At 36.0% G+C, this 23,816-nt stretch overlaps 1 protein-coding gene across 1 annotated transcript in view; it reads right to left on the reverse strand.

Annotated features, from left to right (window-relative positions):
* The window catches only part of TINAG (tubulointerstitial nephritis antigen), a 95,344-nt gene that overhangs the window by 17,528 nt on the left and 54,000 nt on the right, over window positions 1-23,816 (reverse strand). Inside the window, exon 9 of the mRNA XM_007460797.1 lies at window positions 20,022-20,145. Coding sequence (XP_007460859.1) covers window positions 20,022-20,145 — 124 coding nt within the window. The remainder of the gene's footprint in view (window positions 1-20,021; window positions 20,146-23,816) is intronic.

A 23,816-nucleotide genomic window follows, 5' to 3' on the forward strand; every position in this document is an offset into this window, starting at 1 on the left:
TCTTGCTTGAGGCACTAAGGAGCCTCATAAGAAAGAACTCCCAATCAAGAAAGAGGTATTCAGACATGACAAGCTCAATACAGTAATTAAGCCCTCATCAAAAGCGAGGAAGAGCCATTGAGAGTATGAGTTGTTCCCAGCCACTCAGATACATCCAAACTTAGCTCCACACTGAACTCAGCTAAGTTTGGAGTTGGGGAAGAAGCAAGTCAGACTTGTTACTAAAAGCTGATAGAGCTATTTCACTAAAAACTGTATATTCCATAAAACACTTTAATGATAATCAAATAGAGGGTAATACCAAAAGTGGATAAAGATATTTCTAACTTCCTGGGCTCCACTGCATTGAAAATGGTGCATGGGAAGACAAAGTAGTATAACAGAGGGAATTGGAAGACATATAGGCAAAATACACTATGAAGTAAGTATTGAATTTATTATTAAGTCCATTTTAGATACCACTAGACACTCTCAGAAATATTGAGACATTGTTTTGGGGCATGAAGATCCACAACTGCATATAGGGTTAAGATTTACCAAAATGATGACTACATATAATCCCATTAACAGCAGATCAAAGACTAACTACAGTGGACCCTTGGACAATATGGGTTTGAACTGTGCGGGTCCACTTATACAGGGGTTTCTTTAACTAAACACATATTACAGTACTATAGGGTCTGCAGTTGGTTGAATCCGTGGATGAGGACTATGGAGTTAAAAAAGTAAAAAAGTTACATGCAGGATTCCAAATGTGTGGGTCAGTGGCTCTAACCCCAGTGTTGTTCAAGGGTCAGTTGTAATTCTAAGGAAACATTTCCTCACAAAGGAGGAGAGGCACTTCAGAATGTAGTTGTATAATTTTTCTTATTGTAGTATTATCAAATAAGTTAAAAGTGGACTAAACTACTTTATTTTGGAGATATCTAGGAAATACAAACTATCACTTTTGTTCAAATGGCCATATTTTTCATATATTCCTATATATTTTGTTATGATTATCTAAATAATATTTTTAATGGTATAATAACATTACTATCTTGCAAATCTATCAACTTTTTGGAGTTACTATAAATTTCTTTTCAGGAAGTACTGCTGTTTATTATAACCTTAAGGTGCATTATTTTGAGCACTATTTTTAACCCAGGGAGAATGCCAGCATTAAAATTATTATAAACATTCTCAAAATGGACAGAAAAAGTTAATCAAGCCTTCAAATAAAGGTGAGGGAGGAAAAGGAAAATAAGTCTGCTGAAGCTGAGTTTCAGGGGCTTGGATGCTTGTGAAAAAAATTATAAACAAAGGATGTGGACCTTTATGCAAAATTCAGTTGGAAAGAAAATACCACAGCTCATCACAGAAGCTAATGTTCAGTTCCCCTATGTTACAACCTCTGTGTCAAATGACAAGCAAGTTTCATCCATCAGAGGGTCTAATGTTTGCACTGTGACCTTCAGCTATCTTTTGTTTCCTCTATCTTCTGTAGACTGTTCCTCAGATGGTAATCAAATATCCCATAAAGTCGCAAAGGGGTGTTGTAGAAAAATAGGTGAGTGGGTTATTTTCTAAATACCCCAGGTTCTGAACGACTGGGAAAAATCACTTGACCACAGGTAATTTTTCATTGGTTTAAGAGTGAATTCATGTAATTAAAACCTTTATCCAAACAAAGATAAATGTTAACTAGTACAAAACAAGAAGACTACTATTATTCATTTACAGAGAGTCCCTCTATTTTTGACCTAAGAAGGCCATTTTTCCCATATATATACTTTCCTGAATCGGTACCACAGGTATAATCGGTACCACAGGTTGAAAATTTTAGAAATATGTATATATTTTCACAAATATCATCTTGTCAGGCAGTGGGTGTCTTTGAGGACATGAGGATTTTCATTACAGTCATACTTGCTCTAAGCCTATGTACACTCTTCTTTCCTTCCATTATACTTCTTCATTTAGGACTATTCAAAAACATTTGTTTAGACGAACCAGAACCTTAGCCGTCTTCTGCCGAGATTGTTTCCTTAAACTTGTTCATCTAAAACAACTGTACAGGGACTCTCTGGTGGCGCAGTGGTTAAGAATCCGTTGGCCAATGCAGGGGACAGGGGTTCGATCCCTGGTTCCGGGAAGATTCCACATGCTGCAGAGCAACTAAGCCCATGTGTCACAACTACTGAGCCTGTGCTCTAGAGCCTGTGTTCTGCAAAAGAGAAGCCACCGCAATGAAGAGTAGACCCTGCTTGCCACAACTAGAGAAAGCCCATGCACAACAACGAAGACCCAACACAGCCAAAAATAAATAAATTAATTAATTTAAAAAAAAACAAAACAAAAAAACTACTGTACTATAGGGTCACCAGCTGGAGAGACCTTAAGAGCAGCTGTTCTTGCCTTGAGGGATTCAACTGCCTATGAACTTATACTATTCTTTTCATTTTTTCTACCTCATTAAATTAAATCATTTCCACTATTTGTTAAGACACATTAATGCTCCTTTTCCTTACAATTTAGTGACTCCTGGGGAAATGCTGGTATTGGAAAACTCCAGGCAGCTTGCAGCTCCTTACCATATTACCTGATGATGCCTGAGGAGCGATGGTTCCTACACTGAGTCTATTGCTACATCTCTCACTTCAAGCACATGATCACCTAAGCTCTTCCTTCTGGATTATTCTTATATGCTCACTTTTAGGTAGTTCTGGAAACACTACTCTTTTGCATAATATTAAAAGTTTTTCTTGGAGATACCATAAATTCTGCAAAGTAAACATTAAAGAATGATGAAAGATTTTGTATGGCCAAGGTTATTCCCTTTGAAAAGGATGTTGTTCTTTTCAGACAATGGTGCTAAACAATACTAGACCTCTTAAAACCCTATTTTAAGCTCTGCCTACATAGTAAAACCATTGGAACTGAATAAGTACTTTGTATAAGACTTTAAATGATATATATTTTTTTCTCTTCCTTGGTTTTGTTTGATTTTGCCATTGAGGTCAATTTATACAATGTGGTCATATTAGACACTGTAAATAAGAGAAAAGTGAATATACAATTTTCTTAAAGTAACACTGATATTCCTGTAAGTGTCCCTTTTAATAATGAAAGTACAGCATCTCTTGTGTACTTCACCCATTTATTTCTGTCTTTATTCAGCAAACTACTCTTTAGTACAAAGAAAATGTATCTTCTACCTTCAAGAAGCTGATAAGCTAATGGGAATGACGTTGGGAAATAAAAACACAAACAAGTATAAAAATCATTTGAATTCTATAATCGCTACCTTTATAAAAGCATGTTTCACCATTTTTCTATGAGTTACAGGTGAGGAAATTAACTGTGGAGGACAAAGACAACTGCCTTCACAGAGTGGAGTAGAAATTCTTCAGGTGGAAATGGGAGTGTAGAATTGTAGGTACAGTAAGTGCAAAGTCACAAGAGAGCCATGAAAACCTCATCTAAGCCTATTCTTAGAGCAGCACTTGGTTCAGTGTGACTGGAGAACAGAGGTGGGAGTGGCTGGAAATAAAGTTAGAAAAGGAGATTTGGCTCAGCCCGTAAAGAGCACTCAAGGCTACCAAGCTTGACATTTATAAAGTGGTGGTAAAGAGTCATCCACATATGGGATGTGACATGATCCAGATAGTTTTTCACAGAGACAACTCTGGTGTTAACATGGGGATAGATTCCAAGGGGTTGGAGAATGAAAGCTTAAGATGAATATTTTCATTAAAGCAAGACATAATGAAATGCTGAATAAGAATGTAAGTTCTGTCAAGAAAATGTTGATTCTTTTAACAGCTGTGTCTCCAACATCTGGGATAGTGACTATCACACAGGAAACCCTCCATAGATATTTTTTGAGCAAGTACACTGGCAGTGGGAATGAAAAGGAAGGCACAGATTTGAGAGCTATTTCGGAGATAAAAGGGAGGAATTTATTGGCTAATTTATTTTGACTGAAAGGAAGAAGAAGGAGTCAAGGTTAACTGCAGGATTTCAAGGTTGAATGAGTAGGGAGGTACATCAAATGTGGCAAATCTTGGGGTACATTTCACACTATATAGAGATGTGTTCCTGATGACCAGGTTGATTGATCACCGCCAAGACTAATTACAGAGTTGCTTCATCTTCTTTTGAGTGGTTCTGCATATAAACCTTTAAATTCATGGATTTTCAGGGTTTCTGACAGGTAAACCACTGAAGGAACCAAGGAAAGCTGATAATTAGAAATAATTGTGAAAGAGACTTTCTGCAGAGTGAGGAATTCTTCTGTGACAAGAACAATTATTTCTAACTCACATGTCCGGATCATATTTGCTTAGGAATCAACTTCTTTAAAGCCGATCTCACCTCCAGCTAAGAATTCGGAGTTACAAGAAGAAACAAAATTACTTTATATTGATGGTAGGCATATTACTCTGTAGCCCAATCATCTAGATCAAAATGTTGCAGTGCTTCTGGTGATCTGTTACTTCTGGGGTCACAGCATGTACACAATAGACTGACAAGAGGAATTCAAACTCTTTTTTTCTGGGCAGACCAATTCCGTATTAGTGAATATAGATCCAGACAGATAAAAAGCAAAGTTTCTAAACAGTGGACATGTAAAGAAACTTGATGCAGTACAGACAACTAGAACAGGAAATTTTGGAGGAAAACAGGGAACAGATACATAAGAGAGCCTGATATGAAACTCCAACCCTTCTTATTAAGGAAATGAAACTCAGATAGGATACAAGTATAAAGAAACCAACAGATGAGTTTCAAGTCAATAACAGTGATATGACTACTCTGGATATAGGACTTTACTTCTAAAGGTGAGACAGCAGATAGATGATTAGGTCCCTTTAACAAAAATGTTTGAAAGATAACTGCAGTAATAATGAAGCAGAGATACACAGGCTTTTTTTGTCTTATGAATGTTCTAGCAGAGACACTTAGTAACTTTATTCAAAAAAATACTCAGGCTTGGTGAGTGTGGCAGTGTTGAATATGACGAGAGCCATCACAAAGAGCTAATTAATGCTAGATCAGAGATGAATGAAAATAGACAGCATGGGAAAGCAAAATAAAATGAGGGTCTTACACATTCCCCTTCACTTTCTATTGAAACAAAATGTACATTAATCCAGGGTGCACTGAATCTAAGACTGGGTACTTTTATTGATGCATTCTGCCAAGGAGCTACAAACTTTATCATTGATTGAAGAAGTAGATGGAGATTTCTGAAAGGTAATTATTTTGTATGAAAATGTCAGAGAAGATTGTGTGTACTGTGCGCTCCTCACTTATTAATCATCCAAACAACACTGTTTATTGAACTGCTGACATATTGCTTACACTACCCTCTCTTAATATTTCAGGAAGCAAAAAGATTGCTGAGTATACTGTCACATTTAATTTGACCTATAAAAAAGATTATGGAGGAAATTGATGACAAGGTTGTACCCAGTTTATGCTCTGGTCAGAATGATCTGCTGTGATTCTGGGAGAAGTATCCCAGAATATGTGTTAAGATGTCCACACCATGTGAAATATACTGGGGAGAGATTGCAGGACCAAAACTATCCATCATCATCAATGACAAAGAACTAGGGTAATATCTAATGATGACACACCATGAGGTAAAACTTCAGCCCTTTGATGTTAGGAATAGAAATGGCTTTCTATTTTCTTATAAAATCTTAGCACTGAAAGGAGACTTCAGGGGTTGGAGTATATGACTCACAGGCTAAATCTGGCCCACAGCCTGTTTGTTTGTTTTTTAGTTATTTTTTTTAATTGAAGTATAGTTGATTTACAATGCTGTGTTAGTTTCAGATGTACAGCAAAGTGACTCAGTTATGGAACAGTCAAGCTCATTCTTCTACATATTATCTATATCTACAAATGACAGAGTTGAATAGTCAAGACCATACAGTTCCCCAAATTAATCTGACTCTAATCCAATTTCTTTGCTTCATAGATAAAGCTCCAAGAGGTTAAGTAACAGTTCAAAATTATATGGTAAGTGACTAAATTGTCACTAGTATCTAAGGAGCAACTTATAACATTAGCGACAAAAAGTAGGACCAGGAGAAGATAGAAATGGATGGAGTCATTTCCAACTGTGAAGAGGAAGGGCATGATCAGCCTTGAGTAATTTGCAGAATATACCAAGAAGAAAGGGGCACACCTGAGAGAAGAGAAAGAGATAATGCCAGGGTTTACCTTTTGTGTCTTCATAGAGGAGTTATGAAAGGTTTGGAAGGGGAAGGATTGTAGGCAACCATAAAAAGATAAAGCTGGTGATGGTGAACAAGATGGACTAAAATGAAAAAGTGTGGGGCAGGCAGAACAGCTTGGTCATGATAACAATATTCCAATCAGGGTTGCATTCATCACATCCAACCAACTCATTTATATCCAAAAATGTAATGACCCTAATGATTAGAATCATGGGGATGGAAAAAAATAATATTTGTTACATTTATTTTGAGGATCAAAGTAAATCAAATTTGTCACTTAGTATCACAAATAGTACTCATTCATCATCTGTGAAATTCATTTTTTCTGCAACCTTTCCCCTTTTAGTGTAACATAGACTTGGCCCTACCTTCTCTTTGGTCATATTGCAGGAGTCCATCATATTCTACATGTTTCTCTTCAGAGAAGACATTATAAATCACCATAGCCTTTTAAGAAAATCTCCCAGTTCATTCACTCATCAGAATTGTCCTGTAGATTATGTTTTCTGGAGAGTAAGATAAAATCCTGATCCTAGATTCCAACATGGTAAGCTTGTATTATATACTTTCTAAAAATGTGCTGTGATTATCCTGAAAGTGCTCTCTCTTTCAAGGGACAACCAATCCACACTTCTTCCTGACAAAACAAGTCAGAAGCCACTCTACTTCCTATTCCTGATATCCCCCCAACACCACCACACATCAGGAAATTAACAAGCATACGCTTTACCTAACCTCCATTGTGAATTCTATCATATTTGAAATTTTAAGGACAACACCTACCACAGAATGTATTCGCTTTTAAAACAGAATCACCAAAAGTAATGTATTAAGCTGAATTTCAAAGATAACCCTGTACCAGGGACTAATAACGCTCCATCACACAGGCCACCCAAATGTTAAGTATCCACAGACATTAAAACTCATCTTAGCAAGAAAGTAAAGTATACTTTCCCAATAACTGAAAGCCATACTTTTTGATATTATTATTAATAACAGTAAATATTTATTGAATGTTTCCATATATCAAGCATACAAGTACTGTGTATGCATGTTCCTATTTATTCCACACAAGCATCATTTTATCCCCAGGTTACAAAAAGTTAAACACATCTCAGTAAATGGCAGCAAGAGATTTTTGATATAGATTGGCTGACTTCAACACACATACCCGTAACACTGTGTTGTGTCCCAGGGGTCTACTAAACAAGATTAGTATTGAAGTGGCTTGAGCTTAGCATCGATTCTGCAACTAGACAGCATGGGAATCTCTGGAAAATCTCTATCACTATACCCTCTTCTTTTACATTAGGTTATTGGGTAGATAAAATCCGGGTCCTTTACAGATCTTAGATGGATAAGATATTTTAAGTTTGAAAAGTAGTATATTCTTTAATCAATTTAATTAAATTATCCTTTTAATACTGCTTTTATTTTTAATAGTATTTACTACTAAAATACCTCAACATGGTAATGAAAGTGAAATAAAATAAAAGTTTAGCAGTCAAATAGCTTAATATTTAAAAGTTGCATTTAAGAAGGATATAGAAATCTTAGGATATAGGGAAGAGAAAAAAAGTTTTATAAAAATGAAATCCTTGAAAAATAGCATTTCTCTAAAGAAAAATAAGTGCAGGGTACTTAACAATAGTCTTTTAAAAGTAAGAAAGTTTATGTTATCTTCTTTATAAATAAAACATTCAAGTTCCAATTAAGTTGCTCTGAGTTTGTTTGTTTTAATCTCATTAGGAAAATAACTAGATAAAATTGAAAAAATGAGAGCAATGCAGCAATGTGAATACCATGTAATATTAAAATAAAGTGGTAGAAATTGAATGATAGACAGTGTGTATTTTGAACAGGGCACCTCAGAATCAAACCTTAATAAATTTATGTAAGAATTTAATAAGCTATAAAAACATGCATTTCAAAGAGTAAGGAAGGAATGGATTATTCATTATGTGGTCTTGGTGCTTTTAGCTCAGAGTCTGGAGGAAAAAATTAGATCATCACCACACATCATCACCCAAATATCTTCCAGGTAGATCTTTGACTTAATTACTTTAGAAATAGAACTTTAAAAATTTAGAATAAAAGTTAAAGTATTGCCCAGGTCAAAATCATTAAAAATAAATTTATGAAGCCAACAATAAACTGGGGTTTAGTCTTAAAAATGAAGACTCTGTTAGAAAAGCAAATAAAGAGCAAGAATAATAAGTTCACAGTAGAGGAAATGCAAAGGCTTAATTAACATCCTAGTAACCTTTACTCCAGGGTCATTTCCTACTCTAGTCCTGACTTGTACATTCTCTAATGCATCTGCATGCTCTTAGGTGAGGTTCCCCTCCTCTATGCTCTCTAACATTTTGATTCCATCTGTGCAAAACCAATGCACTTACATTATATGGGTTTTTTTGGTTTGTTTCTTTGTTTTAATTCTTGTAGATCAGTCAAGATGGCAGAGGAGAGAGACCCTGAGCTCACCTCCTCTCACATTGTTTGTTTACAGGGCTGTTCTCACTACTAGATCAAAAACACTTCCAGGCCAGGTCAGTGTATGAACATGGCTTCCCAGAGCTCAGGTCTGCCACGATGTGTCAGGGGAAGAAAGATTACTTTTCCTTTTTGAATGTTATTCAGTTTGTGCTACTTGCTTTATAGCAGAAACTGTACAGTGGATCTAGTCTATTGAAATCCCATTTCTATTCTTTGGTGACAGTTTCTGCTCTCAGATTTACCCACATCTCAAAGTAGAATGACCCAGAACTAGGAGACTGAACTGAACCGAACATCACAGAATAGGGGGTAGAGAAATGCCACCTGGACACTTGGAACTTTCACTGTAAACCAAACAATGTGGTTGCGAAGGCATATAAATTCATACAGAGATGATGGAGGACAGGGGTCGAGGGCAAACCCAGAGATGCTGAAGCAGTCAGACCAGGTGAGGACCCAGGACAGGTTAGTAAATTATCATTAATAGCAGAGTACCCCGAGACTGGGCTACCTCTTAGTCTCAGTTTTCACTAGATTCCTCCTCACTCTACACTCAACCTATTTACCCTTTCCAATTTCTTAAGTAGGTCATATTCTCTCTCACTGTGAGATTGTCCATTTGCTGCTCACTTTTCCTGGGACATGCTCTTCTCTTGCCATGTACCTTTAATAATTCCTACCTGCTTTACTCACCTCCACAGCAGGTGCTACCTCTTCCCACAAGTATTCTCTAGCCTCAGAATTGGAGTTATGTGCCTTTCTATATGACTCACACCCTCACTACTCAATTTAAATTCCTATCCTATTTCCATCTCCACGCTTAAGACATTGTGCATCAGCACTGCTTGTTCCTCTCTGTCCCGCTCTGTCTCCTTCTCTGCCTCCCTTCTCTCTCTCTCTCTCTCTCTCTCTCTTTCTATCTCTCCCACTTGCTTGAAAACAGGATCAGGATATTTTTGCTATTGGTATTCTTAATGTCTAGCACACTACATGACTGACACATATTACATACTGAAAAAAAAGTTTCTTATTGAAAAATTAGGCAAAGGTCTTTATGTGCAGATTAAAGATGTGTGGTCAAATCAAGTGAGAATAGAATTTTTAAATAGGAAAGAAAGGATATATTTATTTTTACCCTAAGGACACTTTTACTAAAAGAAAAAATATAGCAGTTTCTTGAGAAAACCTAGGTGATAAATAAACATTGAGTGAATCTTGACACTGGACCTTCCTTGTTCCTATATGTGTGTGTGTGTGTGTGTGTGTGTGTGTGTGTGTGTGTGTATAATATTTATATAGAAATGTAGTATGGTTAAAATAGTTATTTTGAAGTCAGAAGAACTTTAAAAGTTTTCTAAAACACTCTGTCTCTTATTTCTAGTAAAATGGAATAATAATTCCCATCTTATAAGGTTTTTTGAACAGGAGGATTGTGTGACAGTACTACTTCAGTGATTATGGATATAGTTGGTACCAAATGCATTTATTAATTGATTCAATCTTGTAAAGCAGTAATTCTTAGAATTTCCCAATGAAGATTCTCTAAAAACTGAACACAATCACAGAGGGCCTGGGAAATGTAGATCAAGTCAGCTCTCCACAAACTCAAATTTGTGTCTCTGTTGTTTTTTTTTCTTTAAAATTTATGCAAATTTGGAATTCTGCTCCAAACTATAGCTCTATTTGTTCTCATGTTATAATGTCACTGCCAAATCTTTTATACTTCCCAGCCTTATTTGCAGCTGGGTAGAGACATGTGAATGAGTTTTAGCCAAATGAATGTGAATGGACTGGTAAGTGCCATTTCTGAGTCAAGGCTTTAAAAGAAGTGAATTTAAGAAGCCCTCCTCATGCTCTTCTTCATTTTCCAGAGGCAGAATAAAATCAAAACATGTGACCCTAAGAGATGGCAGAGCAACAAGGTAGAAAGAGCTTGGAGTCCCTGAAACCATATGGAAGAAAGCGACCCCAAATCTAGGATCTCCCATCTTGAACTAGTATATGAATAAGAAATAAACTTTTATTAAGATATTAAATATTTTGAGTTTATTTATTGCAGCAGCTAGTGTTATTCAAGGCAGTGCACACAAAGACCCAAATGAAATGTTTTTTCATTGTCTATACTAATTATCACATATTTATTTTCATTTTCTAAATAAGTGTAGTTGAAAGGTTCATTCTACTGTCTTGGACTTCACCATGCATTAAAAACCTCTAATTAAAACTTCTGCTTAGAACTTATCAATTTGCCAAGGTTTAAACATAACATAGCATGAAATTTCAGGCTTACCATTAGTGGTTACTCAGAAAAGAAGAAGGAAAAAAAGGTGAATGGAGAAAAACAAGGGGTGGCCCCAATAAAGCTATGTTAAATAATTTGTAATCTCACTAAATAATGATTTATGCTCCTGGATTCCTTGCTGTTTATATGTTTAGACAATACAGGGAAAATATATGAGAAATTTAACTCTGAAGCATTATTTTTAAAATTTTTATTGAAATATAGTTGATTTGCAATGTTGTGTTAATATAGTAAAGTGATTCAGTTACACACACATATATATAAATATATAAATTCTTTTTTTACGTTATTCAAACCAAATTTAATAAGTAGAAAAACGATAATGTGAAACTTATTCTATTTTTTTTGTTGTTGTTTAGCATTGTTTCACTACAATACATGAAGAACAAAAGCAAACAGGAGAAATCAAAAACCTACAAGCAAACAAAATCAGAGAATATTTATGAAAAAAGTACAATATTCACAGTTGTAAGTCATTTTCCTGATTTTATGCTACTTACTAGTAACTAAGAAAAGCTGTGATTGATTTTGTATCAGTTTTTGACAAACTATGAGCCTAGAGTGGCCACTTATTGTTGTAAATAACGTTTTACTGGGACTTGGCCACATCTAATTCATTTACTTATTATCTGTGGCTTCTCTGGAGTTCTAATGACAGAGTTTATTTGCAGCAAGAATTTATGCCTTGCCAAGCCTAAAATATTTTAAAAAATTTTTATTGGTGCATTGATTTAACTTGTTGTGTTAGTTTCAGGTGTACAGCAAAGTGAATCAGTTATACATATACATATATCCACTCTTCTTTTTTTTTTTTAGATTCTTTTCCCACATAGGCCAGTACAGAGAATGCTGTACATATACAGCAGGTTCTTATTAGTTATCTATTTTATATATGGTAGTGTTTATATGTCAGTCTCAATCTCCCAATTTATCCCTCCCTCCCATCCCCTGGTAACCATAAGTTTGTTTTCTGCATTCATAACTCTACTTCTATTTTGTAAATAAGTTCATTTGTACCCTTTTTTTAGATTACACATATAAGCAATATCATATGATATTTGTCTGTGTCTGACTTACTTCATCCAGTATGGCAATCTCTAGGTTCATTTGTTGCTGCAGATGGCATTATTTTGTTCTGTTTTACGGCTAATATTCCTTTGTATATATGTACCACATCATCTTTATCCATTCCTCTGTTGATGGCCACTTATATATATTCTTTTTTTAATTCTCTTCCATCATAAGTTATTACAAGACAAAGCATTATTTTTATAGTCTCTGGGGGGGGCAATTATCTTTAAATGGATAGATAGATGATAGATACATAGATACATAGATAGATAGATGATAGATAGACAGGTATCAAACATTTAGGATCTAAAAGCAGACAATGAATACTATAAGATAATTAGGCATTGACATATAAAATTATGACAGTCACTCTCTACCACTGTATTCATAATCTGTAAAATATTACCTCATTATTACATGATTACTTTTCTCTCATAAACAATAAAAAGATTAAAAATCTAAAAGGTAAGAAAAATAAGTTAGACAATCATAAAAATCACAGTGATTAGAATCACCATGGTCTCTAGTCTAATGATTTTTCTATTTTCTTTGAATCCATCAACCCTCTCTTTTCATCAGGTTTATTAAGCTTTCACCATCTCAGCAACACTTAGGTCAATACTCATACCCTAAACCCCTTGTTTTTCTGACTCCTCATTGCACCCATCTGGAAAACTGTCCATCTTGTATGAACTCAACTACCCACTTCTCTTTGCATCCACCCAAATGGTTGACTACAACTGCAGAAAGCACATACAAGAGGGAAGAATGGTACCATTAGCAACACGAGGCAATTCCTGTAGGTAGGTTCCTGGGGCAACTCCCTCACCTAAACATCCAGAGGACAATTGCAAACCACCTCTATTCTCAAATTTCTGATCATGTATCCTCCCACCACCTCTTCCCTCTACAGATAACCTTACCTCCTGTTTCCTGGAGATTAAAAAAAAGAAGAAATCTGATAGGAATTTTCCTCAACCTACTACTACCTTAAATGCTAAAAGTTTCATTTAACCTCCTCTCTTCCTTCTCTCCTGATTAAAATAGACTTGTAACTCAGTCTTTCTCTAAGACCAATGTCTTCACAGACTCTGGATCCCAACTTTACAGTTTCCCAGTTTTCTCGAAATCTTACACTAGCCACTTTTGGGATGAATTGGGATTGACATATATACACTAATATGTATAAAATAGATAACTAATAAGAACCTGCTGTATAAAAAAATAGATAAATAAAATTAAAAATAAATAAATTAAAATTTTAAAAACCTCACTGGCCTCTCCTTCTTTTTGTAGATTCATCATTTTCTAGCCAGTCACGAAATACTGGATTTTCCCATGGCTTAACCTCAATCAGTCTTTCTTTTTTTCTTATTCTGTTCAGTACCATCCATCTTCAACCCTTGTCTCTACTATGACTTTTAGATCAGTATATCTACCTGTCTTCTCTGACATCTATCGGCATTGTTATGTCTCAAAGATATCTTGAAATTACCAGACCCAGTAGTGAATGCCTTCCCCACTTTGTTGTCCACCTCGATTCCAAATCCATATCCCTTCTTCCAGCTTCTCTCTTTAAATATTTCTTGATCCACCCATATCTCCCCAACTCTTTCACTATCTTACCAGGTCCAGGCTGTTGTCTTCTAGTAGAATTACCACAATTTGCCTTTTATATCACATTCTTTATAGTTAAAGCAATCTTTTAAAAAATACAAAGAAAGATCATGCCACTTTCCTATTTAAATCTCTTCAGTGACTTCCCTTTGCTCTTAAGATCCTTAATGAAATACTTAACATCCTTGACTAAATTCTGTAAACTGGTCTACAAGTCCTTGCCTTCCAAGATTCAGCAAACACAGCATTCTTTGCATTCATATAGTGTTTTGTATCCTTCTGACCACAGGGCCTTTACACAAGCTGTTCCCTTTGCCTGCTGCTAAACAACCTATAAATCTCAGCTCATACTTTTCTTCCTCAAGGACATTTGGTGGATCCTCAAGTCTAGATCAAGTACTTTTTTTCTTTTCTTTATTTATTTATATTTATTTGGTCACACCACGTCTTAGTTGCGTTAGGCAGGCTCCTTAGTTGTGGCACGTGGGCTCCTTGGTTGTGGTATGTGAACTCAGTTGCAGCATGCATGTGGGATCTAGTTCCCTGACCAGGGATCACACCTGGGCCCCCTGCATTGGGAGCACAGAGTCTTACCCACTGCGCCACCGGGGAAGTCCCTAGATCAAGTATTAAACATCCTTTTACCACTTTCTACCCTGCCTTTTTAAAATGTGGCATAACTTTACATTTTTCTGTGTTTTGGGTTAATATCTAGTAGCACTGTGATGACAAGGACTCATTTTTTTTCTCGTAATGCCTACTACTCAGCACAGCACCAGGAACAACATGGGTTTTCTTTTAATTTTTGTTGAATATATAGAAAATAGAAATATATAATTCATTCTATCTGTGCCCAATTTTAAGTCACATTATGGGTTTGCATCACAGTTTACAGAAGTCTCTGACTTGAATCCTTAATGATTTACTCAAACCAAATAAATATCTTCACAGTCATTTATTGGAAACATGCCCAGTTTCTATCACTTTACAACATTTTAAATTTATTTTGGGGTGTTTGGTTTAATTTAAAAAACTGCAATTCTCATTCACAATCTACTTGAAAACATTTTTGTTATTCTTTGCTCTGTTCTTCTCAGACTGTTTTAACGTTTAGTTTCCTTTTGGCCTCCATTTCCCAGTTGTTTGTCTTCTCTCTCTCTGAGTAACTACTCAGAGATTAGTCACTACTCAATACTTATGCATTAAAAATTTGATATTGTTAACACCAGACACACACACCCAAAATTAAAAATTTGATATTGTTGACACCAGACACACACACCCAAAATTTAGCACCAAAACTCTGGCCTTTTATAAAATACTATTGTATTTGCCTGAAAGCTATATATCAATTTGTAGAATATAAATTTGATGATATATCAATTTGTAGAATATAAATTTGATGAAGACCAGGATCTGTGTCTATTTTGTTTCCTTATGTATTTCCTTATGTATTCCTACTTCTAAAACCACATCTGGAAGATAGAGGTACTCAATAAATATTTGCTGAATAAATAAACTTTCACATAAAACATTATTGAATGATGGCAAAAATATGTCCTAAAATGATTTTATTGTTCTCTTCTGTAAAGATAGACTCAATCCTCAATAAAATTCTGTCATACAAGCAGGATCAACAGTGATTTATCCCCATTATTTCCCTTAATTTTCTAAAATGTCTGACTGCTAGTTTTCTGGGTTTTTTTCATTTAAGTCGTAGTGGTGATTCCTGGAATCATATGCAAAACTAAATGGCTTTAATGCACTGCTTTATAAACTTCTGAGTAAGGGTTTCAAGAAAGCTCAGAACCTTTGGTGGACAGGGACACAAGATGAACTGCAATGAATAAAGAGATGTGGAATAGAACCATGACATAAAGAACATTGGCCACGATGAAAATCTTATATATCATATTTTTTTATTATATGACACTCTTTTTTCCCCACATTTTAGCATCTCAAAAATTGAAATCAATCTAACAATCAATGGAGTTGTTTAGTATAATTGGTAATATTTTATTCTTATTATTGGTATATAAAATAATGTCATGTTTCAAAATATCTGGCATTTTTAATTCAATTAAATGTTTTTATAACTTCAGTATCCATAACGGGGGTAGACAGATGTTATGGAAAGAGAAGAGAGAGGAGTGAACTAAAATTATGAGGAACAAAGAAAGGCATTACAAATGTATATCTACCTATCACTATTCTGTGTTTTATATATGTAAAACCCTATATGTATGGAAATATATGCCAGAAGCAGTTGTGAATGTCTCTACCTTATTCCCTAAACTCCTTAAGAGCAGGACTATGTATTAATCCTCCTTGTATTCCCCAGTGATGAGCATTCAATAGAATTTTAAATTTATTTGTTCAAGTAAGTTAAATCTGATAACTTTGTCTTTAACAGAATGGACAGCAAATAGAATTTGTTGTGATAAATTTGTAAAGTACTTCTATGAAGTACATTAAGCTCTCTGATAAGGAAGATTAACTTACTTGGGCTATTTGATTCCTCTCTAATTCACTGATGCATTCATTTCCTGAATACAGTAATTATCAAATCAGGAATTACTAATAGAGAAATGAATTAAAATCTACTGCTCCAGGGCATTTAACAATGCCTAGGGGACCTAAAATATTTCTGAAAAATAAACAAATTCTCCAGAAGTTGCTTGCCTACTAGCAGAATTAACCTTGTTAATTGTCACACACGTGAGGTAAATTTATAAATGTCTCAATATTCTAGGAGTTTAAAAAAGTGAACACATTACTGCAACTGACACACTGTACACGGAAAATATACAAACAGTGCAGAGTGATTAAATAGAAACACATTCATAACTTGTTCAACCTCAGCATGAATAACTTTAGAAGTAGAATGAAGAAAACTTGACCAGCATGTTTAAATACATGATAGAGATGATAAAGGATCAGTTCTGATAAATCAAGAAGGCACCACATCAATGTTGTCATTTCCAGAGTTCTCTGAATGATAAGAAAAATTATTTCAATCACCAAGTGTGTGGGAAAAAATTTTTCCAAATCATGGATATTACTAGAGAAAACAAAAATTGATAATGAAACATACATAGGAAGGAGGGATTTAGAAGAAATATGACTTTCAAACTGAAGGAAAACAGAACTCAGGTGGCACTGAATTCCCAGTTCCAGTGGCAGTATAAAGGCATTTTTATTCCATTTGCCTTCCTGAAAAGTCACTGAACAGCTAAGAAGGGGAAAACAAAATAAAACAAAACAAGTTTTAAAACCTCAGTAGTACCATCCTTCTATCTTTAGTAAACCAGGCAAACAGCCACAATCCACCCCCCAAAAACAATAAACAACTTTGAGGAATAATGGAAAAAAACACATTTTGTTCTGTATCAAAGCAAAAGTAGATTCTGAGAACAAGACTCACCACAACACTCTCCCTCCCCCTCTAGACCTGAATAGGAATTTTTTCCCTTTAAAAGTATGTGGGACAATCCAGAACTACTCCCTCAAGCTGTTTATAGCAAGGGCCATGAGCAAGGCTAGGTGACCAGACTGTTAGTCCCTCCCCATCCTACCCTGGGGGGATCAGCTGAAGAAGAAGTCACATTGGGAGCCCACTGGGCTGCCCAAGTCCTGGCCAAGCCACCAGGGGCAATGGCTGAAAGATGAAGGTGAAGCAAAAAGGAAAGGCAAAGGGTAGCACATGGCAGCAAAGACCGCTGGAGGGCATTTATTGTGAGTCCCACAAAGCTCTCTGGTCTGAGAAATAGGGGTAGAGTTGATCAGATGAGTGTGGGTCCAAGAATTACAAACCAAACGAAGCTGAGCAGCTGCCTCATTGAAAGATGAGTATCAGGCTAGAACTAGTATAGAGTATGCTAAAAAAAATAAAAATTCATTATTTGAATAGAAAAAGCATGAGGTGTATGAAGGACCAGAATTGTATGCTTTGGCTACTTCAGCCAATAAGATAGACACCTGCTCTCACGAAGCTTCGTTCTAGTAAGGGAGACAGACAATACACAATCATCAAAAGCTAATTAAATTAGTATGTTAGAAAGTGATCATTGTTATGGAAACAAATTTAAATAGATCAGGTGAGGGGGATCAGAAGTGCTGAAGCAGAGGGCAGGTGGCAGTATTAAATAGGACAGTCAGGGATGCCACACTGAGAAGATGAGATCTGTGCAAAGACTAGATGGAGACACAGACACTAAGGAATCAGATGTCTGATAAAGGATCAGTGTAGGCACAGGGAAAGACTCTGGGTGTGGGTGTCTGAAACATAATGGAGCAGGAGATCTGGAAGAACAAGGTACAGGTGAACAGAAATTGAGATCAGATCACTTTCTTACTTTCTATTGTAGGGTTCTGATCAAAGGAGTGATGAAATCTGATTAATGCTCTAAAAGAATACACTGATTTCTCTGTTGAGAATAGACTGTCCAGGGCAAACTTAAGTGCAAAAGGAGCTGTTAGAAGCTTCTCCAGTAACGCATGTACAAAATGATGGGGAATGGTGGTTCAGGCAAGGGTGGAGATAATTTAGATGGTGAAAAGTGGTTGGATTCTGGATATAAGTTAAAAGAACCAATGGAGTTTCCAACATCTTAAGAGTAAGTGGCAAGGAGAATAAAGGATGATTCTAAGGTTTCCACTGAGAGCACATGGAAGGATGGTATGGTCATCAGCTAAGAAGGAGACGGTAGATGCTGTGTAGTAAGTGTAAAGGGGGAGATCAGGGGTTCCGTTTTGGAAGCACTGAATGTGAGCCATCCATTAGGTACCCAGGTGGAGGTGTCCAGGAGGCCTTGGAATGGATGTCTGGAGGTCAGGATCAAATCTGGGCTGGAGATATAAATTCAACCAGTGTCAGGGTTCGATGGGACTCAAAGCCAAGATGAGCTCAGAGACCGATGACTTCACCAGGAAATAAGTGAGGGGAGAAGGGACTAAGACCTCAATCTGGGGCTCTCCAACATGAAGTATGGAAGTACAGAAAAAGGAAAAAGAAGAGCAAAGAACCTTGAAAAGTCACGGCAGTAAGGAAAATCCAGAAGGAGGGGACAGGTAGGTCTGTATTCTGACAGAACCTTGACCCAGGTACTGTTGTGAAGAGGAGGAAGGAAGTAAAAAAAAAGTGATTGGAGAGGTTTAAGAAAAAATGGGCAGAGAAGAAGTGAAGAAAGTGAGTACAGACGAGTCTCGCTAAGAATTTACTGTATGGAAAGAACATAAAAGGAATGTAGAGGAAGTGAAGATGAGAGAAATTTTCTTGTTGTTTTGTTTGTTTTTCATAATATCTGAGAAATAATGGCACGTTTGTATGGTGGGAAAAATAAAATTGAATACAGAGAAGAAAACGTGAAAATTGCCTCTGAATATTCTTGAATATGGAGAGAGGTTGAGGTCTACACTATATCAAGAGGGGTTTAGATAGGATCAGAAAAGGTTCAACTCCATGAAAAGTGGGAAGAAAGGGAGGAGTACTTAAGGGAAGAGTGTGTGATGCTGGGAGTTGTTTTCTGATTGCTTGAATTTCTTTGGTGAAATACAATGCAAGGTACGAGCACAAGGTCACATTATTGGTGATTCAAGATAAAAGGAAAAATTTTGAGATCATCATCTGAAGAGTGGGACAGTAAGCATTTCATCTGAAGTGGAATGAGACATGAGAAAGAGCTTGGAGACTGGGCAGAGTCAGAATGAGATTGAAAAAGTGGTCCCCAAGGACCACACTCTCTGAGTAAGGTCTATTTGTGAGATGACTTACTCTTGAAATGAAACCAAATTTTGAACCTCTTTCTTGCTCTTGCAGAACTGAATGTATTTGACTCACAAATTTGATAAATTTCATTTCTACAATTCTCACATAAATATAAAAAATAATCTTACATCGAATGAAAGGTGACCCTACCCTCTCTTCTTGCTTAATCTCTACCATTTGTTATTCCATCCAAAACCTTCTCCCCAAATCCTGATACACCGTGGTTTTGTACCCTTTCCTCGATTATTCCATATGCAGAATCTATTCCAGTAATCAATGTCCCTTACCCATAGATCAGATTCTTAGGATGGATTCCCAAGTAAGTGAGAGACAGAATTACCTTTCCCAAAATATTGAGTTACTTTTCCACCAGACTTTAAAATACTAACTAATGTCAATCCTTTATAATTTTTAATTCGTATGAGAATCTCTCATACCAAGAGGAATTCCAGAACCTAAATGCACACTACAAACTCTTATTTTCAGTTTTGTTTTCCAAAAGCATTCAATGAAGATTTTTAAGAAAGTGACTTACCCAGTGAGTTTGACTGCATGTGTACGAAGCTTTCGATATTTTTCTGATTCTTCATTTGTGCCAGTAACATGTCTATATATCCCTTTCTTATAATTGAAGAAATCCTCATGGACTTGCATTATGGCTAAAATACAACACAACAGGATAAATGACACAGTTTTAAACCATTATCTTTAAACACTTCCAGAAATTCTCACAGAACAGTCAATGAGAAAATTGCCAGGGGTAGAATCTAAGAAGGAATTTTGCAATTCAGCCTAATTTTCTGTCCTACTTAATTGGCTGCAATATTTTCTTGTTCTCTTATAAAAATAACTTTTAGCTACTTAGAATATTAATTAAGGTCACATTATACATTTAGAATGCCATCTATTTTTTTAATAGATCTTTATTGGAGTATAATTGCTTCACAATACCATGTTAGTTTCTGTTGCACAAAAAAGTGTATCAGCCATATACATACACATGTCTCCATATGCCCTCCCTCTTGACCCTCCCTCCAATCCTCCCTATCCCACCCCTCTAAGTCATGGCAAAGCACTGAGCTGATCTCCCTGTGCTATTCTGCTACTTCCCACCAGCCAACTATTTTATATTCGGTAGTGTATATATGTCAATGCTACTCTCACTTCACCCCAGCTTTGCCCTCCCACCCCATGCCATCAAGTCCATTCTTTGTCTACCTCTTTGTCCCTGTCCTACAACTAGGTTCACCAGTACCAATTTTTTTTTTTTTTTTTAGATTCCATATATATGCATTACCATACGGTATTCGTTTTTTTCTTTCTGACTTACTTCACTTTGTATGACAGACTCTAGGTCCATCCACCTCACTACAAATAACTCAATTTCATTTCTTTTTATGGCTGAGTAATATTCTTTGTATATATGTGCCACATCTTCTTCATGCATTCCTCTGTTGATGGACATCTAGGTTGGCTCCATGTCTTGGCCATTGTAAATAGTGCTGCAATGAACATCGTGGTGCATGTCTCCTTTTGAATTATGGCTTACTCAGGGTATATACCCAGCAGTGAAATTGCTGGTCATATGGTAGTTATATTTTTACTTTTTTAAGGAACCCTCATACTGTTTACCATAGTGGTTGTATCAATTTACATTCCCACCAACAGTGTAGGAGGGTTCCCTTTTCCCCACACTCATTCCAGCATTTATTCTTTCTAGCTTTTGTGATAATGGCCATTCTGACTGGTGTGAGATGATACCTCATTGTAGTTTTGATTTGCATTTCTCTAATAATTAGTGATTAGCATCTTTTCATGTGCCTCATTCATATCTGTATGTCTTCCTTGGTGAAATGTCTATGTAAGTCTTCTGCCCACTTTTTAACTGGACTGTTTGGTTTTTTGATATTGAGCTCCATGAGCTGTTTTGTATATTTTGGAGATTAATCCTTTGTCAGTTGCCTCATTTGCAAATATTTTCTCGCATTCTGAGGTTTGTCTTTTTGTCTTGTTTATGGTTTCCTTTGCTGTGCAAAAGCTTTTAAGTTTAATGAGGTTCCATTTGTTTATTTTTGGTTTTATTTCCATTACTCTAGGAGGTGGGTCAAAAAAGATCTTGCTGTGGTTTATGTCAAAGAGTGTTTTTCCTATAAAAGTTTTATAGTGTCCAGTCTTACATTTAAGTCTTTAATCCATTTGGAGTTTATTTTTGTGTATGGTGTTAGGTAGTGTTCTAATTTCATTCTTTTACATGTAGCTGTCCAGTTTTCCCAGCACCACTTATTGAAGAGGCTGTCTTTTCTCCATTGTATGTTCTTGCCTCCTTTGTCATAAATTAGGTGCCCATATGTGCGTGGGTTTATCTCTGGACAGTCTATCCTGTACCATTGATCTATATTTATGTTTTTGGGCCAGTACCATATTGTCTTAATTACTGTAGCTTTGTGGTATAGTTTGAAGTCAGGGAGCCTGATTCCTCCAGCTCCGTTTTTCTTTGTCAAGATTGCTTTGGCAATTCGAGGTGTTTTCTGTTTCCATACGAATTGTAAGATTTTTTGTTCTAATTCTGTGAAGAATGCCATTGGTAGTTTGATAGGGATTGCATTGAATCTGTAGATTGTTTGGGGTAGTAGAGTCATTTTCACAATATTGATTCCTCCAATCCAAGAACATGGTATATTTCTCAAACTGTTTATGTCATCTTTGATTTCTTTCACCAATGTTTTATAGTTTTCTGAGTACAAGTCTTTTGCCTCCTTAGGCAGGTTTATTCCTAGGTATTTTATTCTTTCTGTTGCAATGGTAAATGGGAATGTTTCCCTAATTTCTCTTTCTGATTTTTCATTGTTGGTGTGTAGGAATGGCAGAGATTTCTGTGCATTAATTTTGTATCCTGAAACCTTACCAAATTCATTGATTAGTTCTAGTAGTTTTCTGGGGGCATCTTTAGGATTTTCTCTGTATAGTATCATGTCATCAGCAAATAGTGACAGTTTTACTTCCTCTTTTCCAATTTGTATTCCTTTTATTTCTTTTTCTTCTCTGATTGCCATGGCTAGGACTTCCAAAACTACGTTGAATAATAGTGGTGAGAGTGGACATCCTTGTCTTTTTCCTGATCCTAGTGGAAATACTTTCAGTTTTTCACCATTGAGTATGATGCTCGCTGTGGGTTTGCCATATATGGCCTTTATTATGTTGGGGTAGTTTCCCTCTATGCTCATTTTCTAGAGAGTTTTTATTGTAAATGGTATTGGATTGTTTTTTTTTTTTTTTTTTTTTTTTTGCTGTAGGCGGGCCTCTCACTCTTGTGGCCTCTCCCGTTGCGGAGCACAGGCTCCGGACATGCAGGCTCAGTGGCCATGGCTCATGGGCCCAGCCGCTCCGCGGCACGTGGAATCTTCCCGGACTGGGGTATGAACCCATGTCCCCTGCATGGCAGGCGGACTCTCAACCACTGCGCCACCAGGGAAGCCCCTGTTATTGGATTTTGTCAAAAGCTTTTTCTGCATCTATTGAGATGATCATATGGTTTTTATTCCTTAATTTGTTAATGTGGTGTGTCACATTGATTGACTTGTGTATATTGAAGAATCCTTGCATCCCTGGGATAAATTCCACTTGATCATGATGTATGATCCTTTTAATGTGCTGTAGGATTCTGTTTGCTAGTATTTTGTTGAGATTTTTGCATCTATGTTCATCAGTGATATTGGTCTATAATTTTCTTTTTTGTGATATCTTCTGGTTTTGGTGTCAGGGTGATGGTGGCTTCATTGAATGGATTTGGGAGTGTTTCTCCCTCTGCAATTTTTTGGAAGAGTTTGAGGAGGATGGGTGTTAGCTCTTCTCTAAATGTTTGATAGAATTTGCCTGTGAAGCCATCTGGTCCTGGACTTTTGTTTGTTGGAAGATTTTTAATTATGGTTTCAATTTCATTACTTGTTATTGGTCTGTTTATATTTTCTAATTCTTCCTGGTTCAGTCTTGGAAAATTGTACCTTTCCAAGAACTTGTCCATTTCTCCATGGTTGTCCATTTTATTGGCATATAGTTGTTTATAATAGTCTCTTATTATCCTTTGTATTTCTACAGTGTCAGTTGTGATTTTCCCTTTTTCATTTCTAATTTTATTGATTTGCATCCTCTCCCTTTTTTTCTTAATGAGTCTGGCTAAGTGTTTATCAATTTTGTTTATCTTCTCAAAGAATGAGCTTTTAGTTTTATTGACCTTTGCTATTGTTTTCTTTGTTTCTATTTCATTTATTTTTGCTCTGATCTTTATTCTTTCCTTCTATTGACTTTGGGTTTCCTTTGTTCTTCTTTCCCT

This window comes from Lipotes vexillifer, unplaced genomic scaffold (genome assembly GCF_000442215.2).
Source record: "Lipotes vexillifer unplaced genomic scaffold, Lipotes_vexillifer_v1.1 scaffold921, whole genome shotgun sequence".
Classification (NCBI taxonomy): domain Eukaryota; kingdom Metazoa; phylum Chordata; class Mammalia; order Artiodactyla; family Lipotidae; genus Lipotes; species Lipotes vexillifer.